Source organism: Anabrus simplex, chromosome 2 (genome assembly GCF_040414725.1).
Source record: "Anabrus simplex isolate iqAnaSimp1 chromosome 2, ASM4041472v1, whole genome shotgun sequence".
NCBI classification, from domain to species: domain Eukaryota; kingdom Metazoa; phylum Arthropoda; class Insecta; order Orthoptera; family Tettigoniidae; genus Anabrus; species Anabrus simplex.
The window spans coordinates 1,152,370,853-1,152,391,627 of record NC_090266.1 but is presented as its reverse complement, the minus strand read 5'-3'; the positions used below and the strand labels follow the sequence as shown (position 1 = coordinate 1,152,391,627).

Genomic DNA, 20,775 nt, shown 5'->3' with positions numbered 1-20,775 from the left:
ACATGCAGTTCACCTCCATTGGGGGTGTGCCTGAAAAGAGCTGCACTGCCTCGGAAGGACACGAGTTTACTTTATCCAAATTGAGTTGTACCCAGTTACGGAACTTGCAGATATGGAGTTCGTGTATGCTTAACTTTTGACTAGATCATTCCCAGAATGTGGTTCCTTATCTCAAATGTACCTATTCGCCGTCCTCCATCATCCCTGAAAGTTTGTAATATCATCACAGATACACCCTGTATATACACTGACTGACAGAGCAAATGCAACACCAAGGAGGAGTGGTTCGAAAGGGATGAAAGTTGGGGAAAAAACAGAGACGGCATGGACGAATAATTGATGTTTATTTCAAACGATATGCAGGTTACACAATGCACACGGCATCGACTCAGTAGGATGTAGGACCACCGCGAGCGGCGATGCACGCAGAAACACGTCGAGGTACAGAGTCAATAAGAGTGCGGATGGTGTCCTGAGGGATGGTTCTCCATTCTCTGTCAACCATTTGCCACAGTTGGTCGTCCGTACGAGGCTGGGGCAGAGTTTGCAAACGGCGTCCAATGAGATCCCACACGGGTTCGATTGGTGAGAGATCCGGAGAGTACGCTGGCCACGGAAGCATCTGTACACCTCGTAGAGCCTGTTGGGAGATGCGAGCAGTGTGTGGGCGGGCATTATCCTGCTGAAACAGAGCATTGGGCAGCCCCTGAAGGTACGGGAGTGTCACCGGCCGCAGCACATGCTGCACGTAGCGGTGGGCATTTAACATGCGTTGAATACGCACTAGAGGTGACGTGGAATCATACGCAATAGCGCCCCAAACCATGATGCCACGTTGTCTAGTGGTAGGGCGCTCCACAGTTACGGCCAGATTTGACCTTTCTCCATGCCGACGCCACACTCGTCTGCGGTGACTATCACTGACAGAACAGAAGCGTGACTCATCGGAGAACACGACGTTCCACCATTCCCTCATCCAAGTCGCTCTAGCCCGGCACCATGCCAGGCGTGCACGTCTATGCTGTGGAGTCAATGGTAGTCTTCTGAGCGGACGCCGGAAGTGCAGGCCTCCTTCAACCAATCGACGGGAAATTGTTCTGGTCGATATTGGAACAGCCAGGGTTTCTTGCACATGCTGAAGAATGGCGGTTGACGTGGCGTGCGGGGCTGCCACCGCTTGGCGGTGGATGCGCCGATCCTCGCGTGCTGACGTCACTCGGGCTGCGCCTGGACCCCTCGCACGTGCCACATGTCCCTGCGCCAACCATCTTCGCCACAGGCGCTGCACCGTGCACACATCCCTACGGGTACCGGCTGCGATTTGACGAAGCGACCAACCTGCCCTTCTCAGCCCGATCACCATACCCCTCGTAAAGTCGTCTGTCTGCTGGAAATGCCTCCGTTGACGGCGGCCTGGCATTCTTAGCTATACACGTGTCCTGTGGCACACGACAACACGTTCTACAATGACTGACGGCTGAGAAATCACGGTATGAAGTGGGCCATTCGCCAACGCCGTGTCCCATTTATCGTTCACTACGTGCGCAGCACAGCGGCGCATTTCACATCATGAGCATACCTCAGTGACGTCAGTCTACCCTGCAATTGGCATAAAGTTCTGACCACTCCTTCTTGGTGTTGCATTTGCTCTGTCAGTCAGTGTACTAGAACCTAAATATTTTAACTCACCTTAAGTAAATTCCATTTCTTGTTATTTATTAGACAGCAAATTAATGATATATCAAATGACATACTCTATAATTAAATCAAAATACAAAGGTAGGCACCCCATTACTGTATATACAAACTGACACACTATAAAACGATTTGTGCTTCAAATAATGGAAAACAACATCTTTTAGAGGTGCATTGTTAAAATGTCTTGCTTATCTATGTGTCCCCCTTTTGCTCTGATTACTGCTCGACAAATGCGTGGTGTTCTTCTGGTTGGCAGCTCCCATGCTTGCAAAAGGTGTTTTCATGGATCTTCATAATTGTTGACAGAATCAAGTTCATCCTTCAACAACTCATTGTAGTAAATCAGATGACTGAAGGGGGACCAGGTCATTATTTATAGAACTCCTGATGATTATTTGTTTTTTATATATATCTCTGAAATTCGTTGGCCTGCTGCAGAACAAACTCTCCTCCAATAAGTTGAGTAGCAGATGCTACTGCAATACTCAATAGAATGCAAGTACTGCTCCTTCCTCAAGATACCTTCTGCTTTCACTAAGTCTCCCACCTCATTGTTACCAAAACAACACCAAACTTTAAGGCTACCAACCCCGTGCTTCATAGTTGTTGTTAGGCAGCCTGCTAGCATTCTTTCTCCTGGATGATGGCAGACATACTGACAATGATTTGACCCAAACTTGTCAAATTTTGCATCATCTGTCTATAGCACACATTTCCACTGGTCAATAGACCAATCCTTATGTTTTCTGGCCCACTGTAGTCTGAGATTTATGTTGCATGTGAAAAGAGATGTTTTGTGAGACTCAAGTCCGCACAACGCAACATCACTTAAATGTTATTTTACATTTTGAAGGGTCCACGGGAAGAACTTGATAACCGCCGTTTTACAAATTTTACAGGAGATGAAAAACAAACTTTGATTCGCTGTAGTGTTTAGATATATTGATGTAAATCCCTTTTAAACTAATAATTTAATAGACTCACATGTTGGCTACATGTTTTCAAAGGATGCTTATGATATGTAATAATAACAAATTTGTAACAGTTGTAAAAACAGCTTGAGTACATAATCTGCAGTGGAAGAAACATGTTAACTCTTAGACTTAACAATGTCTTCCACTGAAATCGATATTACTCATATTTCCATGGATGTTTTTTATGAATAACTTGCTCCATCTTCTATTCTGTGAGTGCTTGATGCCATAATTATGGCTGTTGACCACAGGGGAAGGATGATGACTCCACCGGAACTCGAACCCAGAGGCTCTCAATTTTTGGCCGAGTGCTCTGAGCACTGAGCTGTAAAATCAGGACATTTTCTCTCTTTGGATCAGGTACTTGTTACATTGGCAACAGTGCCATCCTAGGTTCAAGTCCCAGTAGGGTTGGCGTTTTCCTCTGTGGTAGCAATCTATAAGGCATCTGCTACACATAGAACGGAGGGTGGTCCAGGTTAGTTTTACAACGTTGTCAGCTGTAGATCAAAGTTAATTTTAAGACACATTTTCTCCCAAGCGTACTGACAGGGAATCGAAGCATGTTCGCAGAGGTGAGAATTCACTTAATTATCTCATCCCAAAAAGTTAATTGTTACCAATGTACGGCACATTATGAAATCCAATAATAGAAATTCTCACATTGTTGTTACATCTTAATGTGGACACTGCCAGACGCAAAGGAAACATATGAGTGGAGTTAACAAGTTCTTCCCCTGTTCAGAGTGGGTTTATAACAGGTTTATCCCCTGTATAGGTCTTTTTATTTGTTCAATATCTCCGAACTTATCATGTTGTTTTCCTTGACAATTTACCATCATGTAGACCTCAATGTGAGTAACATTCATGACCAAAAAACGTCAAATCAGAAAAAATGGATTTATCAAGTTCTTCCTCTGGACCCTTCCTTTTAAATAGAAATTGTTTGATGGATGTTCCACCAATCATCACTCCAAACAGTAATTTATACAAGTACCAGATTCGATTCACTTGGAACCACCCTCAGCTCATACAATACATAAATTAAGAAGAAATTAGATTAAACACACATCACAAACAAATAAGCCTAAGAATACACTTGAAGTAACCAACAAATGCTATGAGTTGTATAAAACTGTTAGGTTTAAAAATAGCTTCCTTGAAGTCAAAATTGTCTTAATAAAACTACATGCACAATTCATTAAGTCAAAGAATTGTCTTGAAATGTTACACAGTGCTTATGAACAAATCTTGTGGAGTGTCTACTGGGTAAAGTTGTGATGTTTGTGATCCTGTGAGGAGGTACGGTGAATACATTAACCTTTTAATTTGACACACTTAATTTGTTGTCAATCTTTCAAAAGAGTTAAAACACATTAACTAATTTAACACATTAAAAAAACACTGTTATGAAATTTACAACAGTGCCATTGCTGAGAGCAATCGAGTAGACATTCGGAGCTGATGTCCGGTTTTGAAAGGTTTCAGGAATTGAAATTGCCCAATTGATGCTTGTTTAGGACAACATGATGGCTTGTTCAGGAGCTGGGGGAACATCCTTATGTATTCATTTGTCGACTGTTGAGATGGAAAGGAACAGCCAATGCGTAGATAGTAATCGTATGATGGTACAGCCGTGGTTGTATGGGTCGTTGAGAATGTGAAAGAATGAATAGTCTATAGAGAAAAAAGAAACAAGAAGGTGTAAAGACTGGAATGTGGCTCATCTCTAGCGTAACGGATGATTGACAGTACTTACTCCCTTGCTCCTCACCCTCGCCACTACGCAAGTTAGAATTGCACTGATCCTCTGTGTTTGTGTGGAGCTTGTGGTCAGATGACGCCAGCAGACAGCCTTGAGAAGGGGGTGGTAACTTGTTCTGAATTGCCTGTGACCCAGAAGATGTGCGAGAGGAGGGGGGAGTAGTACGTTGATGCACTGTCCTCCATAAATATGTCTGTAGGATGAAGCGGGGGGGCGGGGGGGGGATAACCTCATAAAGGACATTTATCTTCTCGCTGGATTCATTAAGATTATGACAAATTTGCTCATTGTAGGTCCTTATTTATACTGGAAAAATTGTGATTGGTTTCAGACATATGTAGTCCCTTGACAGAAAACCTATTATGTTTTACCGCATTAATATGCCCAGTGTATCTTGTATCGAAGCTCCTCCCTGTCTCTTCTATATAGCTTGCTGGGCATGGTTGACACTGCAATCTGTAGATTCCTGAGTTGCCAAATTTGTTGGATTAATTAACTGATTTTCAGTTGCGAAAGTGAGCCAGATTATTATTTATCCTGAAGACTACTTTTACACCCATGTTTCTTAAGCAAGTTAGTTATTTGATACACAGAGTCATTGTTAAAGCTGAAAGTTGAATAACTGTGCTTCTGTTTCTTTTCTTTGATTAGGGTGGATTTTGGTTTATTCTGAATCTTAAATATGTTTTGGTTGATGAATCTTCTGTTGTATCCATTATAGTGGGCTATCGTTCTAATGGTGTCCAGTTCTTTTTTTATATTTTATTTTATTTTTTTTCGGAACAAGATAATTGTATGTTGAACACCCTGTGGTAAAATGAGGCGCTTTTTTTTTTTTTTTTTTGGTGGGAGTTGGAATGAGTTGATGAGTTGAAGTTTGTTTAATAGTATTGATAGATTGTGTAGGTTTTCTGTATATATCATATAATAGGTGGTCCTGGTTCCTAGTGATTGTTAGGTCTAGAAAGTTTAAAGACTGGTTAGATTCTGCCTCCAATGTAAATTGTATGTGGGTGTTCAACTTATTCAACTCACTGAGTACAGTTCGGCTGTTGGTATGCCTTTCATCTAAGATTGTATGATGATGATGACAACGACGACGCTTGTTGTTTAAAGAGGCCTAACATCTAGGTCATCAGCCCCTAATGGTATGTACATACATACATACATACATACATACATACATACATTCATTATCATTACAGACTGTTATGCCTTTCAGCATTCAGTCTGCAAGTCTCTGTGAGTTTACTAAAAGTTGCCACAATCCTCGATTTGCAACTAGTGTTGTGGCCTCATTTAGTTCTATACCTCTTATCTTTAAATAGTTAGAAACTGAGTCTAACCATCATCGTCTTGGTCTACCTCTACTTCTCTTACCCTCCATAACACAGTCCATTATTCTCCTAGGTAACCTATCCCCCTCCATTCACCTCACATGACCCCACCATCTAAGCCGCTTTATGCATACAGCTTCATCCACCGAGTTCATTCCTAAATTAGCCTTTATCTCCTCATTCCGAGTACCCTCCTGCCATTGTTCCCACCTGTTTGTACCAGCAATCATTCTTGCTACTTTCATGTCTGTTTCTTCTAACTTATGAATAAGATATCCTGAGTCCACCCAGCTTTCGCTCCCGTAAAGCAAAGTTGGTCTGAAAAGATGGTTTCATCTAGAGAGCTGACTTCCTTCTTACAGAATACTGTTGATCGCAACTGTGAGCTCACTGCATTAGCTTTACGACACCTCAATTCAATCTCACTTATTATATTACCATCCTGGGAGAACACACAACCTAAATACTTGAAATTATCAACCTGTTCTAGCTTTGTATCACCAATCCGACATTCAATTCTGTTGAATTTCTTACCTACTGACATCAATTTAGTCTTCGAGAGGCTAATTTTCATACCATACTCATTGCACCAATTTTCAAGTTCCAGGATATTAGACTGCAGGCTTTCGGCACAGTCTGCCATTATGACCAAGTCGTCAGCATAGGCCAGACTGCTTACTACATTTCCACCTAACTGAATCCCTCCCTGCCATTTTATACCTTTCAGCAGATGACCCATGTAAACTATAAACAGCAAAAGTGAAAGATTACAGCCTTGTCTAACCCCTGTAAGTACCCTGAACCAAGAACTCATTCTACCATCAATTCTCACTGAAGCCCAATTGTCAACATAAATGCCTTTGATTGATTTTAATAATCTGCCTTTAATTCCATAGTCCCCCAGTATGGCGAACATCTTTTCCCTCGGTACGCTGTCATATGCTTTCTCTAGATCTACGAAACATAAATACAACCGCCTATTCCTCTCATAGCATTTTTCAATTACCTGGCGCATACTGAAAATCTGATTCTGACAGCCTCTCTGTGGTCAGAAGCCACACTGGTTTTCATCCAACTTCCTCTCAACGACTGATCGCACCCTTCCTTCCAAGATGCCAGTGAATACTTTGCCTGGTATACTAATCAATGAGATACCTCAATAGTTGTTGCAATCCTTCCTATTCCCTTGCTTATAGATAGGTGCAATTACTGCTTTTGTCCAATCTGAAGGTACCTTACCAACACTCCATGCTAATTTTACTACTCTATGAAGCCATTTCATCCCTGCCTTCCCACTATACTTCACCATTTCAGGTCTAATTTCATCTATTCCTGCTGCCTTATGACAATGGAGTTTATTTACCATCCTTTCCACTTCCTTAAACGTAATTTCACAAACATCATTTTCCTTCTCCCCATGAGCTTAGCTGTTCACAACACCACCATGATGATTTCCTTTTACATTGAAAAGATGTTCAAAATATTCCCTCCACCTCTCCAGTGATTCCTTGGGATCTATTATGAGTTCACCTGAATTACTCAAAACACTGTTCATTTCCTTTTTCCCTCCCTTCCTAAGATTCTTTATTACTGTCCAGAAAGCTTTCCCTGTTGCTAACCTAGCCTTTCCAGGTTGTTACCAAAATCTTCCCATGACTTCTTTTTGGATTCAACAACTATTTGTTTCGCTCTGTTTCTTTCATCTATGTACAAATCCCTGTCTTCCTCGGCCCTTGTTTGGAGCCATTTCTGATAAGCCTTCTTTTTACGTTTACAAACTGCTCTCACTTCATCATTCCACCAAGACGTTCGCCTTTTCCCATCTTTACACACAGTTGTTCTTAGGCATTCCCACTACAGCATCCCTGTATGCCACCCATTCACTTTCTATATCCTGAAACTGCTTACTGTCTACTGTTCGAAACTTCTCACTAATCATGTCCATGTACTTCTGTCTAATTTCCTCATCCTGGAGATTTTCTACCCTTATTCATTTGCAAACAGATTTCACTTTCTCTACCCTAGGCCTAGAGATACTTAGTTCACTACAGATCAGATAGTGGTCTGTATCATCAAAAAATCCCTGGAAAACTCATACATTTCTCACAGATTTCCTGAATTCAAAGTCGATTAAGATATAGTCTATTGTGGATCTGGTACCCCTAGCCTCCCATGTGTAGCGGTGAATAGCCTTATGCGTGAAGAATGTATTCATAACTGCTAAACCCAAACTAGCACAGAAGTCCAGCAAACGCTTCCCATTCCCATTAGTTTCCATATCTTCCCCACATTTACCAATCACCCTTTCGTATCCTTCAGTTCTATTCCTAACTCTCGCATTGAAATTGCCCATTAGCACTATTCTATCCTTGCTGTTGACCCTGACCACGATGTCACTCAATTCTTCATAAAAACTTGTCAACTTCATCCTCATCTGCACCCTCACATGGTGAATACACGGAGACAATTCTCGTCCTAATTCCTCCAACTGACAAATCTACCCACATCATTCGCTCATTTAAGTGCCTAACAGAAACTATGTTGCGTGCAATGGTATTCCTGATAAAGAGCCCTACTCCAGACTCTGCCCTTCCCTTTCTAACACCCGTTAAGTACACTTTATAATCTCCTATCCCTTCCTCGTTATCTCCCATTACCTGAATATCACTTGCTCCTAGCACATCCAGATGCATCTTCTTTGCTGACTCAGCCAGTTCTACTTTCTTTCCTCCATAAGCCCCATTAATATTGATAGCTCCCCATCGAATTCCATTTCATTCGCCAAGTTGTTTCCAAGGAGTCCCTCACCTGTCAAATGGGAGTGGGACTCCGTTACTCCAATAGGTCCGAGGCTTGCTTAAAATGTTCTGAGCTCGGTAAATTCATGAAGCAGGATGCTACCCTACTTGCACATAGTCCAAGTGAGGATCTCTCCTCTAAAGGGTTATGGACCACCGGTGAATTGTATAGTCCTAGTCGCCTGAGCACAGGGAGGGACATGACTCAAAATATGTCCGAGATGCCCACTCCCATTCCATAGCAACTGGTATCCCGACTTTCAGGACCACTTACTAGGCCACTCAGCCATTGCCCATTGTTCACAAACTAGGACGTGACTACAGTAACCCACACCATGAACCATGGTACGTAATGAGACGAAATGCAATGACAATTTAAAATCCAAAATTCATCCAGTGACTAGAATTGAAAACTTGATGATGAAGAATGAAAGGATAAATATAAATTTAAAATAATCAGCAGAGCCAGCTCACAATACTGAAAGTTAACAATAATTCCAAAATAGATCCACTGGCTAGATTTCAAAAAGATGAAGAACAGTGATTATGAACTTTTAAAAAAATCAACGGATCCGACCCGCAATACCTCACTTTCCCAGAAACTATACTGAAAAATCAGGATTATTGACCAAGGGAGAGTTTAAGAAGCACAATTCTGAATCAATGATTCTTGTTGTCCAAAGGGGTCTAAAATCCAGGTCAGTGGCCCCTCATAATGGTACTGATTGCTAGTAAAGTAGAACCATGGTATTTCTCAAGTTGCGGTACTAATCAAGAGTAGCGTACACTCACTGTGTTCCAGACATTATGGTACTACTCACAAGTATTGTACATTGCACAGGTATCACAGACCTATGGTGTTTCTCACATAGTGGCACCACTCGTAGGCAATGCAAACCCATGATTTTCCACCCGTACTATCCCGTGGTGTTCCTCACACAGTGGGTACTAATCACAGGCAATGCAAACCTACAGTGTCGCTCAAATAGTGCTACTAATCACAGGCAATGCCCAGACCCATGGTGATTTTCACAGTGGTACTAATCACAGAAATCGCTTAGACCCATGGTGTTTCTCACAATGGTACTAATCACAGGCAATGTATGCCCGTGGTGTTCCGCATATAGTGGTACTAATCATGGGTACTGTAAACCCATAGTGAGCCACCCACTATTTCTACTAATCACAGAACTATTAAGTACATAACATAGTGGTACTACTTGCAATTAAAGGCAACCCACAATGTTCCCCGCGTGATGGTACTAATCGCAAGCAGTTTCATGATTCTGATTCAATCATCCCTTGGTCGTCCCTTTTAGTTGCCTCTCATGACAGGCAGGGGATACCATGTGTGTATTTTACATCTGCATCCCCCACCCACAGGAGGTAGAGAGAGAGAAAATAAGAAAAAAGGAGGGATCCGTCACTTACAAAAATGAAGTAACGGAGGAAGAAAGGCTAGGGCCATGAAGGGCGTGAAAATGAAAAGACTCCCTAGGCCTTAAATGCTCTAATATCATTGGGGTTGGAAAAGAACAAGAGTTGACCAAGGGAGGTCGAACAGGGTAGATGAAAGTGAGGAGCCTGACACAAGTAAGTGGAAGCAGTGCCAAGACTCAGCTAACGGCCCCATGGTCGCCAACCCATGCTCCCAAGTTGAGAGCCCCTGGGGCCCCTTTTAGTACTAAGATTGTAAAAGTATTATTGACGTATCTGGTCCAGTAAAAAGTGTGATCCTTTTACTGACTTGTATGTGCTCTAAGTGGTCCAAATATGTATCGCCCAATTTGCCTGACGCTGGAGAGCCCATTGGTAGGTCATTTTGCTGGTATATGACCTCGTTAAAGATAAAATATTTTTTATTAAACGTGAATTTGACAAAATTAATGAACTCCTCTATTTCCATCCTGCTTAGTTTGCTGTGCTGTTGTAAATTACCCTGCATGATGGATATGATGTTATCCAAGCACTGGCGTAGCCAGGAGGTGGGGGGGGGGGGGGTTAGAATCCCTCCCATGGAATTTTTACAAAAAGGCAATAGACAGAAACTGACAATAAACAATAAACTAAATAAACATTCAAAGACATAACTGTAGAACCAACAGATCTGTAATTCACTTATATCAGTGACCTTGTAATGACAAGTCATGTGTGCAACTTCATTGTGTTTGCCATCGTTTTTTAACTAAGGTGGCTAACTTCTTCATATGTTATGATGATATTTTACAGTCGATACCAACACTGGTTGTTCTCGATTTCTGTTGATTTCAGTGCAGATATCCACAGCTGTAAGCCTTCTGTTTTTGCTCGCTTAAGATTACAATGTGTTTATGTTCAGCAGGAAATATTCTTTTAGGATGTCCACTAAGTACTTAATCTTTGTGAGTGCCTGTTTCTTGTCTTTGCTTCAAAGCAGAACAAACGCCAAATTCAGAAATCCCTAATTTTGCAGCAGCCTTCTGGTTTGACCAACCAATTTCCTTATAGTCACTTGCCGTAGCATGCTTTTCTATGCTTATGCTAGTTTCTCTTCCATATTTCTGCAGTGTCTCTATCTTGCAAAACATTGGAGCAGTACTGAAGAGAAGTCAGCAATGGAAAACAGTCCAAACCAAGAGGAACATTTAAAAAGGAGGGAAAGTAGTCTGTATTATATCTAACAATAGATGAATTTAGCAACAAAGACAAGAGAGTCTTTTGAAGTTTGTAAAACCTTTGGCATAGGAATATTATAGAATCCTGCCTGACATTTGGTGCACGGGAAGCCTAAGATTCACCACCATCTAGCACCAGTGTACTGCCGAGGACTCCCAACCGTAGATGAATGTACTCTTTTCCCCCGCCATTCCCCACTACTACATAGTCGAGGTCTCCCGACAGTAGCCGAATGTAATCTCTCCCATTCTGCCCGCAACTGCTTCCGTACTCGTGGATTGTTGAACCCTGTGATCAGTGTTAAGAGTTGATGGTTGCCCAGTTTATTTTCTCTTAAAACAATAATCCTCATCACCTTCATGCTGTCATGGAGATGTAAATAGAAACAGAGATAATAATAACGTTTGGGTTGAAAAAGAGATTAACTAAAGGCACAATTTCTACAGAGATAACTAGCTATTTATGAATGAAATCTGTGTATATTGTCTTTGTACAATTTATTACTTATTGAGAACTTGTATCTAAACAAATGTTCATTTTACTTTAGTAATAAAGTTACACTGAATTGTAAACTTATAATTTTCTGCCATGATCTTCTTTTTGTACCAGTGAATAAATATTCTTTATTTACAGAGAGTTTTTCAAGGTTTCTGATTATGGACACATAACTAACACAATAGTTGTGAATAAAATTATTTGATGATAAATTCCTGTCGTGCTGAAGTTCAGCACTATGTTTCTCACAAAGTGATATTTAATATCACATTTATTGTATAATTTGTATTTAAATTTCTGAAAGAAAAACACTTGAAAATTTTTAAAAATATAATCCAGTTATTTTCAGTAATAATGACTAATGGGGATGATCTCATGACGAAAATGAGTACTACAATGAAAGTGTATATTTCAGTATTTTCTCAAATTCTTACATTAATGCAAGTCCCAGTGTGTGCATGCAGCTGCTGGCCTGTATGGGGTGCTAGATTACGATACTATTTTGGCTCGGAGCGGAGTCGGCTATGTTCGATTGTGCCTGATGTCAAGTGAGGTGCTAAATGGCAGTAAATCTTCAGCTTCCCTTTGGTGCACACAGGCTGAAGATTATCGTAATAAGTGTTACTCTCCAGATACAAACATAATACCTAAATAATAATTAAATAACATTAAAAGTCACATTTGGGCTGATGACCTTAGATGCTATTTTTTTTTTTTTTGCTATTTGCTTTACGTCCCACCGACACAGATAGGTTTTATGGCAATGATGGGACAGGAAAGGCCTAGGAATGGGAAGGAAGCGGCCATGGCCTTAATTAACGTACAGCCCCAGCATTTACCTGGTGTGAAAATGGGAAACCATGGAAAACCATCTTCAGGGCTGCCGACAGTGGGGTTCGAACCCACTATCTCTCAGATGCAAGCTTACAGCTGCGCGCTCCTAACAGCACGGCCAATTCGTCCGGTTGACCTTAGATGTTAGGCCCCTTTAAACAACAAGCATCATCATCATCACCACCAAAAATCACATTTTAGTGTATAGTAGATCAGAATGGACAAATGTTTGCAGCAAGATAGATTTGATATCAAATCTCAATTCAGCAGGAGTTTAAAGAATAGACTAGTGGCCTGTCGCAGCAATATCTGCAAACAAAGACTAAAAATGAAACAGATAATAAATGAAGCATGAGAAAAGTATTGGAAAATAACAATAATAAGCCCATGTATTTTCCTTTAAACTTCACTTCCGTTGCGACTATATACATACAGAATTTTTCAACCTTGGCAATTTATAGAATTTTCACAGTGAATTCCATTTGCAAGACTTGAATCTATCACATAAAGCTGGCCATATAACGCTCTGCAATTTTCAGTAGACAGTAAATCTGAAATGTACTTTTGAACCATCCCCTGAATCTTAAAACAGTAAGGACCTAATCCTGGAATGTGGCTACGGTTAGCAGAGAAGGACACGAAGGATATTGTACTGTTATACTGCCTTATATGGTTCTTGAAATTACTATCATGTAGCATCATATCTTTAAGTACATCGTTTGCTTGAGGTTGTGGAATGTAAACCAAACCACGAATTAACATGTCCATTTACCATTTGTGTAGCAAAATATTGTGCTTTACAGTGCATACAGATTTCATTTAATAACCCTACACTGAATAATCCAATGTAAGTTTCATAATAAAGGACTTTTTGAAATAGAATATCCTGAGATGGATTTCTGCTTCTCACTTATTGGAACTGACATGGAGAAACAGCTAACATTGTAGTGATAACCTGAATTCACAGAGCCATCTATCAGGCTAACATAGAGAGATCTGCATAGAATACATTTACAGAGCTATCTATCGGGCTGGCATAAAAAGACCAGTGCGAGACAACTTTCGTAGAGCCATTTACTGGCAAATACAACAAACTGCAATGACCTTATCATCGTATTATTCAAATAAATGACTATTTTATGCAAATAGAGGACTTAATGAAATAAATAACATTATTGTAGTAATTCTGAGATGGAGACCTTAGCTTCAATGTATAATACATAGGCATTAGCTTTGCAGTTTTCTCATAATATCATGTTACTCATTCCAATTATACAGTATATATAGATAGAATTTAGAGGTAAGTTAACTTTTTGACACTAGTATACATAAAAATGATGAGTGAAGAACTGGAATCACAGATGAGGCTTTTTGCAGATGATGTTGAACTGGATAGAGTAGTAAATAAGTTACAGGACCTTGACAGGGTTATGAGATGGATAGCAATGATATGATGGTAAAGTGGGTGAAAAGTCAGGTTGTAAGTTTCACCAAGTTTTAATTACTGTGTTGGTGGAGTGAAATTGGAATTCAAGAGGAAAAGTTGGGTGCAAATATGTGTTTATAGGAAGAGGAATTAGGGATTGGAATAATTTACCAAGGGAGATATACCATACATGTCCAGCTTCTTTGAATTCATCTATACGTATAAAATAATAGTTATATCTGTACATTGCTCAGAATTTTAAAAAAAATGCTATTTCCATATCAGCCGTGTCCACCGTAAACAGGAAATGTCATTTTTTATTCTCCGACATGTATGTAAGTATGTATGTATGTCATGAGAAAATGGCTAAACAAAATGTAATGAAAATAGGTATGTAAAGTCGGAAAATGCGGCACTGCACTTTAGGCTATAAATAAATAAATAAATGCCCTCCTCCTTTATGTACTTATTTACTATTTACAGTTCCTAAATACTCTCACAAACAAAAATTAACATTGAGTGAAATTGTAGTTTAGGGGAAGGCCTCAAATTTAATTCTAAAGCCATTGGAATTAACCAATGAAGGTTAAAATTCCTGACCCGACTGGGAATCGAACCCGGGACCCTCTGAATCAAAGGCCAGTATGCTGACCATTCAGCAAATGAGTCGGACATCTGATCTACTGAGGCCCTTGTTGACTCTGAAGTGGATCTTAAAGTACGCATAGTCAGTGCAGCAGCTGAAATCAGGGATATTCCTGGTGTCTTAACACAGGTACGACAAATGGCACAGTGATGAAGTGTTTGCCTGGAAGTCAATGGACGTTGGACGAGTGTTTCAGCGCATGTTGTAAAGACGAGACGGTAAAGTAATAGATCCATAATTTAACACTGAATTGGTGTTTTAAACTGGGTGGTAGCAAAGACATAACCCCCTCTTGCACTGAGAGGAAGCTTCACAGCCCTTGAGCCCTCGAGTTCCTTAACAAAAAAAGGTTTTGACAAGAAGGTTATCTGTCTGATCCCGAAGTTTGTCTGCCTTTTTTTAGATGCACCCTGTATTCAGCTTCTGTATTTTCAAGCTATGTTGGTCACCACGTGCAGGCGCGGTATTGATGGTACCTGTGGCCTCAGCCCAGCAGCTGAGCACGGTGATGTTAATATGTGAGACTGACAAATGAAGTCACCTTATTAACTTCAGCAAGACTTTAGTATCGTAGACATCTTTTCAGTGTTAATACATCTATTTTGGCAGTGTAGTTTCTGGAAGAATGATATTTAAGTACAGCGTTGCTTAAAAAGAGATGCTAGCATTAGAACAACTTGTTTTCATTGTGGAATCCTATGCAAAGTATTCGTCTGTCAAGGAGTGCTGGTTTCATTTCATTCAAATATTTCCTGACGCCATAACCCTTATATATGAAAATAACAACAGAACCATATTAGGCATGCTATATCAAACCTCTCGCTGGGCGAGATTCGCCGTGTGTGTGCAAACCTGTGTAGGAGGTGCCAAACGTGTTTGAGAACTGGGGGATATTACTTCGAGTGTCTCCTTTAATGCCAGTCTATTCTAGCACTGTTATTTGACACTGAGCAGTGCGAGGTCCTGGTGCGCGTTTTACCAGTAAGCAGAAGAGTGTCAATGCAACAGCTTGTAGTAGTTTGAGTAGTGCTGTTGCATGGTTAGAAGACGCCTATCACCTATGTATGTTCTTAAAGTAATTTTAAACATTTTTGGAGTGGTTTGAGGGATCTGTTGATACATATATTTAACAAATCTTTTATTTCAACAGTTATACATTTTGATTTTTGTTATAAAAGATGTTCAAACGACTGTAAAGATTTTCCAGATAGTCCTTGTTAATAATTAATTTGACACTGAACCAATCAGATTAGACTATGGCAACAAATGAAATAAAGAAAAGTGGAATATCCGTTAACAAAAATAATGTGTGCAATGTCCCTCCACCTAGTATGATCTTCATAAAACTCGAGGTGTCGAACATTTGTCCAGAATAGGACTCTTGAATGTGTCAGTAAATCAAATAACAATGGATCACCTCACCAGATGTGCCACAAATCTAATCAAGAAGTAGAATATTCTTATTAGCCTATGTATGTCTTCATTGCTGGAAAGTTTTAGATTGTGAATGCATGTTATCAAAAAGCCCAACTGTTTTAGCGCGTACTAAAATATGCAAGTATGTAATCAAAGATTAATATCACGTTACTGCAATTGATTAATAAAATACTTCACTGAAGGTACTACGATCCATCGAGGGCAAGGCAGTGTCCGACGAGTGACGTCTGGCTACAAATTGTCCATGGTAACAGAGTAGCAACAGAAAACTAAATATGTAGCTGCTGGAAAAGCATGCAAGGAGAACATGGCAGGCTCAGTAACTGTGGGCAGTTACACCTTTTAGAGAGTTGAGCATTTTAAATATTTGGGATCGACAGTCACCTACTCGAATGATACCTCCTATGAAATTAAACAAAGATTAATAGAAGCCAATAGAACCTATTTTGCTCTAACAAGACTTCCCTCCTCAAAGCTCTTGAGTCGTACCTCCAAATCAACCCTCTACAAAACAGTTATTAGACCAGTGCTTACATATGCCTCGAAAATTTGGCCATTAACAGCAAAAGATACCGAAATGCTGGATGCCTTCGAAAGAAAGATACTTCAAAGAATCATCAACCCGATGTGTGGAAGAGAAGGTACAATCATGAACATTTATAAAGTTCCACCTATTAGAAGAATAGTGAAATCAGCCAGATTGAGGTGGGCTGAGCACGTAGCACGGATCAGTGATGTGGAAACACCTAGAAACATATTCAATGTAAATCCAGAGGGTCAGAGAGGACAAGGTCGATCGAGAACCAGATGGATGGATGGAGTCATTGAACATCTTCGGGAAATTGGCTATAGAAATTGGAAAGCTTTAGCGTTGGATTGAGATAAATGGCGGAAAATTGTTGAAAAGGCTAAGTTTTACAATAAATATAGAGCCATAGAAGAAGAAGAACAACAGCAACAACAGAGTAGTAACACTGCCAAGCAGGAAATGCCAGATTAGAGCAGTGCTCTTTAGTTGTTACGATATGGGAGCAGAAGGTCCTCCAAACTGCACTTGTTAACAGCACAACAATTGAACTCAGCACCTCGTCTGGGTTCGTAAGATTAGTAATTGGATCCTGGAGGACTAGAAACAGTGACTCAAGACACAAGATGTTTCGGCTTGATGGAAGCATTCGGATTTGAAGCTATCTGAATGAAGCCATTAATTGCAGTTGTCCACAAAGCATTCTGTAGGATGATGGTCATTACATACTGGTGTGGGGTGAGTTCACTGGTTCGTCAACCACTTTATTGGACGGTGACTGCTACAAAGCTCTCCTTGGCAACCATTTACAGACATTCATGGACTTAACGTCTCTTAACAACGATTGGATACTCCAACAGGATTCTCATCGGACCTTCGTTGTCCAGAGCTGGTTCAAGGGACAGTCCAACAAATGGGGTGGCTACCACACTCCCTTGACATGAACTCACTCGAGCATGTATGGGACGTGGTCGAGATGTCCATTCACATTCAAGATTCTGCCCCTACCGACTGTACTTCTCAGGGATACAGAGGGCTCTGCAGGTTATTAGGCGTGTATCCCAGGATTGTTGGCACGCCTGTGTATAACCATCGTGTCATGCACCATCACCAAATGAAGTTCCCTCATTGCCTCCATATTTATGCCCTCAGAACATTACTGTGTAGCTCAAAAACTTTTATGATTTGTAAGGTGCATAGTGCATTGCACATGCAGAATAGCCTCATATAATAAAGAACCTCTGATAATCGGAGTTATATTGTGTTGTGATATTTTTTGCATTAATGTTATTAGCTAAAGGCAATTGAGCTGTTTGATCTATCTCTTTCACTGCTGGTCAAACATCCCTACAATTAGGATGAACATTAACAGCTTATAACCGCTTTAGAATGCCGAGAAAATTCTCGATGATAAAAATAATTTTGGAAAACTCGCTTCCTGTGAAAGAAACAACAATATTCTATTTAGCAGCAATTTCTTCCTCAATATCAATGGGTTTGCTGGGTGGGTTCTTGTCTTCTGCCGTAAATGGATCCCAGTCGGTGAGTTGAACCATTCGAATACTTTCTTCCCAAAGGCGCTTGGCGATATCTCTGTTGCGTGCTTTACCAGAAGGCATTTTTTTACGGCATTCACTGCAAATAGAAGATAAAAGTACTTCAGTTATGGTGCAATGTTCTTGAATAGCTTATTTCCGAAATAATACAAGTCGGTGAACAGTAAATTCTGTGTAATTACCAAACTAAAGTTTACTAATGTATCGTTATCGTTAGAATAGTGACAATTGTATAAGGAGTTCTATATCATATTTAAGATGGGTTTATCATCTTTTAGTATAAAGAGAAAATTCTGGATCATTCTTTTATTTTGTCATATTTTAAGCCACTTCTTTTCATTTTCGACTCAGTCAGTTCATAACTGTTCAGTTCTTCAGTCTGTCAAAACTAATTTATGAATAAATAACATTTAAAAAATACCTGGAAAAGAACACATATGATAAAACAGGTCATACCTGAAAATTAAGTTGTTTCTTTATCAGGTATAATTCTGGTATAAATCATCTTTTTCAGGTAGATTCTAATTAGTTTCGATAGACTGAACAACCTAACAGTTGTAAACATTCCTTTATATTATTAGAAAGCACTGACTTGTGTTGTTTCTGAAATAAACACACTGCTCAGCTAAAACTTATGGATTTCAAAATATAGAATAAATTTAAATGTTGAAAACCTTCAAATCAGTAGGGTAACTTACATGTAATATAAAAAATAAAATAATAATCTCTCCAATTTGATTGTTCCAGTACCTGGAAACATTGTGAAAATTACATAAATTGCACACTGGCCAGCTGGGTAATAGTTCTTCAGAAGATTCTGTAGTTTCTTGCTCTTGAGGGATTTACCCTGTCACCTTGAGAATGTCATCAACAGTTTTCTTCTTATTGGAGGACACCCTTCAGGTTATGCTGACCTGGTAGGAAAAATCAATCTCTCAGCACTTTTTTATAAGGAACGAATGAGACTGTAGGGCACCAATCAAGCTCCGTGCCTTAACTACACCATCATTAATGGCTGAAGAGCGTACTTTAGCTGATTCTGAATTGTCTTTTCTGAAACCTTTTGATGAATGAAAACCTACAATCGGTTTTCCAGTCAATGACCAAGTCAGGGATGGAATGAATGAAGCCCCCATCTTGCGCCAAGGACAGGAATTGTGCCGGCTACCGAAGCCTGTCGCACTCCTTTGGGGCAATGATTAACGACTGACAGATGATGTGAAATGATATTGGAGAGTGTTGCTGAAATGAAATATGACAGGGAAAACCGGAGTACCCGGAGAAAAACCTGTTCCGCCTCCGCTTTGTCCAGCACAAATCTTACATGGAATGACCGGGATTTAAACCACGGGACCAGTGATGAGAGGCTGATGTGCTGCCGCCTGAGCCACGGAGGATATTGTAAGATATTTTGTTAAGAATGAAGCATTACTTTCCAGTGTCGACTGAGATGTAACTTAAAGGCTTTTCAGTCTGTCGAAAACACAAGTTTATATTCCTGTAAAACATTCCTGCAAAAACCACATTATTAAACAAGGAATGCATGTACCGTTATGAAAGAATATCATCAGATTCTATCAAATCACACTCAAATATTTAGAATGTATGTATGTTCAGTCTTCAGCCCTGAGGCTGGTTAGATCTTCAACAGCTCTGCCATCAGCTGTCATAGATGGCCTAGGCATCACTGAAGAGGCGTACTAGGGAAATGAGGAGTGAGGTAGTTTCCCGTTGCTTTCCTCACCGAGCCAGAAGTTGCTATTACATATCAGTCTGCAGAGCCCACTGAAATGCATGCACCAACCGACCCTATGAGCAACATTTTCACACCATTCATAGCAGGGACTGGCTGCAGAAGGAACGGCATTACTAGCATCGCTCTTACCTCAGTCACTTTCATTTTGTCAAAGCCAAGGATAAGACTGAGACAGATCAATGAAAGTAGGGTACCGGTAACAAAATTGCTCTAGCCTATACCAGAAGACATAGTGCACTGTAAACACTAGGTCCTGCCAGCAAGATTTATGTTTATTTCTATTTAATACTTAGGAACGTGAAATTTGTTGGACGTAAGATGGCTATGATGGCGTGAGCTGTGTCTGTGCGCATCCAGTCTACCGCGTGACGTCACGCTGGTAGCAAGGCAAGGAAGGTGGTAACATTTCTCGCGCTGTGAAGAGGGCGCATCGTTCAAAATGTATTCTTTTACAATCGAGAGACCACTAATATGTTACTACAGTCACTTTTTTTATTATGTCATTCATATTTTAAGTATTTACCTCTTACATTTGTGTAATTAATGTCGTATACATAAGCGTTATAGTTCTAGCAGTTTGTAATTTTTGACATTTTCTTGGACATTTTCCTCTGAGTATACAAGATAATGTTCTTCCTGTTTAATGGTTTTAAGCAAATACAAGATCTTGTGAGCGCTAAGGTTAAAATCACTTCTCACGGAATTTTCACCGCTGGTGGGAATTGCATCTTGGTTCTCTGTGTTAGTTTGTCAAATATGTAGGGTTCCCCGCAAAGGTAGTTACCGTGAACGTCATTAAATTCTTTCTCCAGTATATTTGTAACTTCCAGTAACTCATCACTGGTACTCGTTACATTTCCTCTTGAGACACA

The 20,775-nt window shown here is 40.1% G+C and overlaps 1 protein-coding gene across 5 annotated transcripts in view; it reads right to left on the bottom strand.

The window, feature by feature from the left end:
- Positions 1–15,751: 15,751 nt before the first annotated feature.
- The window catches only part of LOC136864755 (retinol dehydrogenase 11), a 391,683-nt gene continuing 386,659 nt past the window's right edge, over positions 15,752–20,775 (bottom strand). For all 5 annotated transcript variants that reach the window (XM_068226403.1, XM_067142114.2, XM_068226404.1 and 2 more), the window contains exon 7: positions 15,752–18,226. In XM_068226403.1, coding sequence (XP_068082504.1) covers positions 18,052–18,226 — 175 coding nt within the window. In that variant the 3' untranslated portion in view covers positions 15,752–18,051. The remainder of the gene's footprint in view (positions 18,227–20,775) is intronic.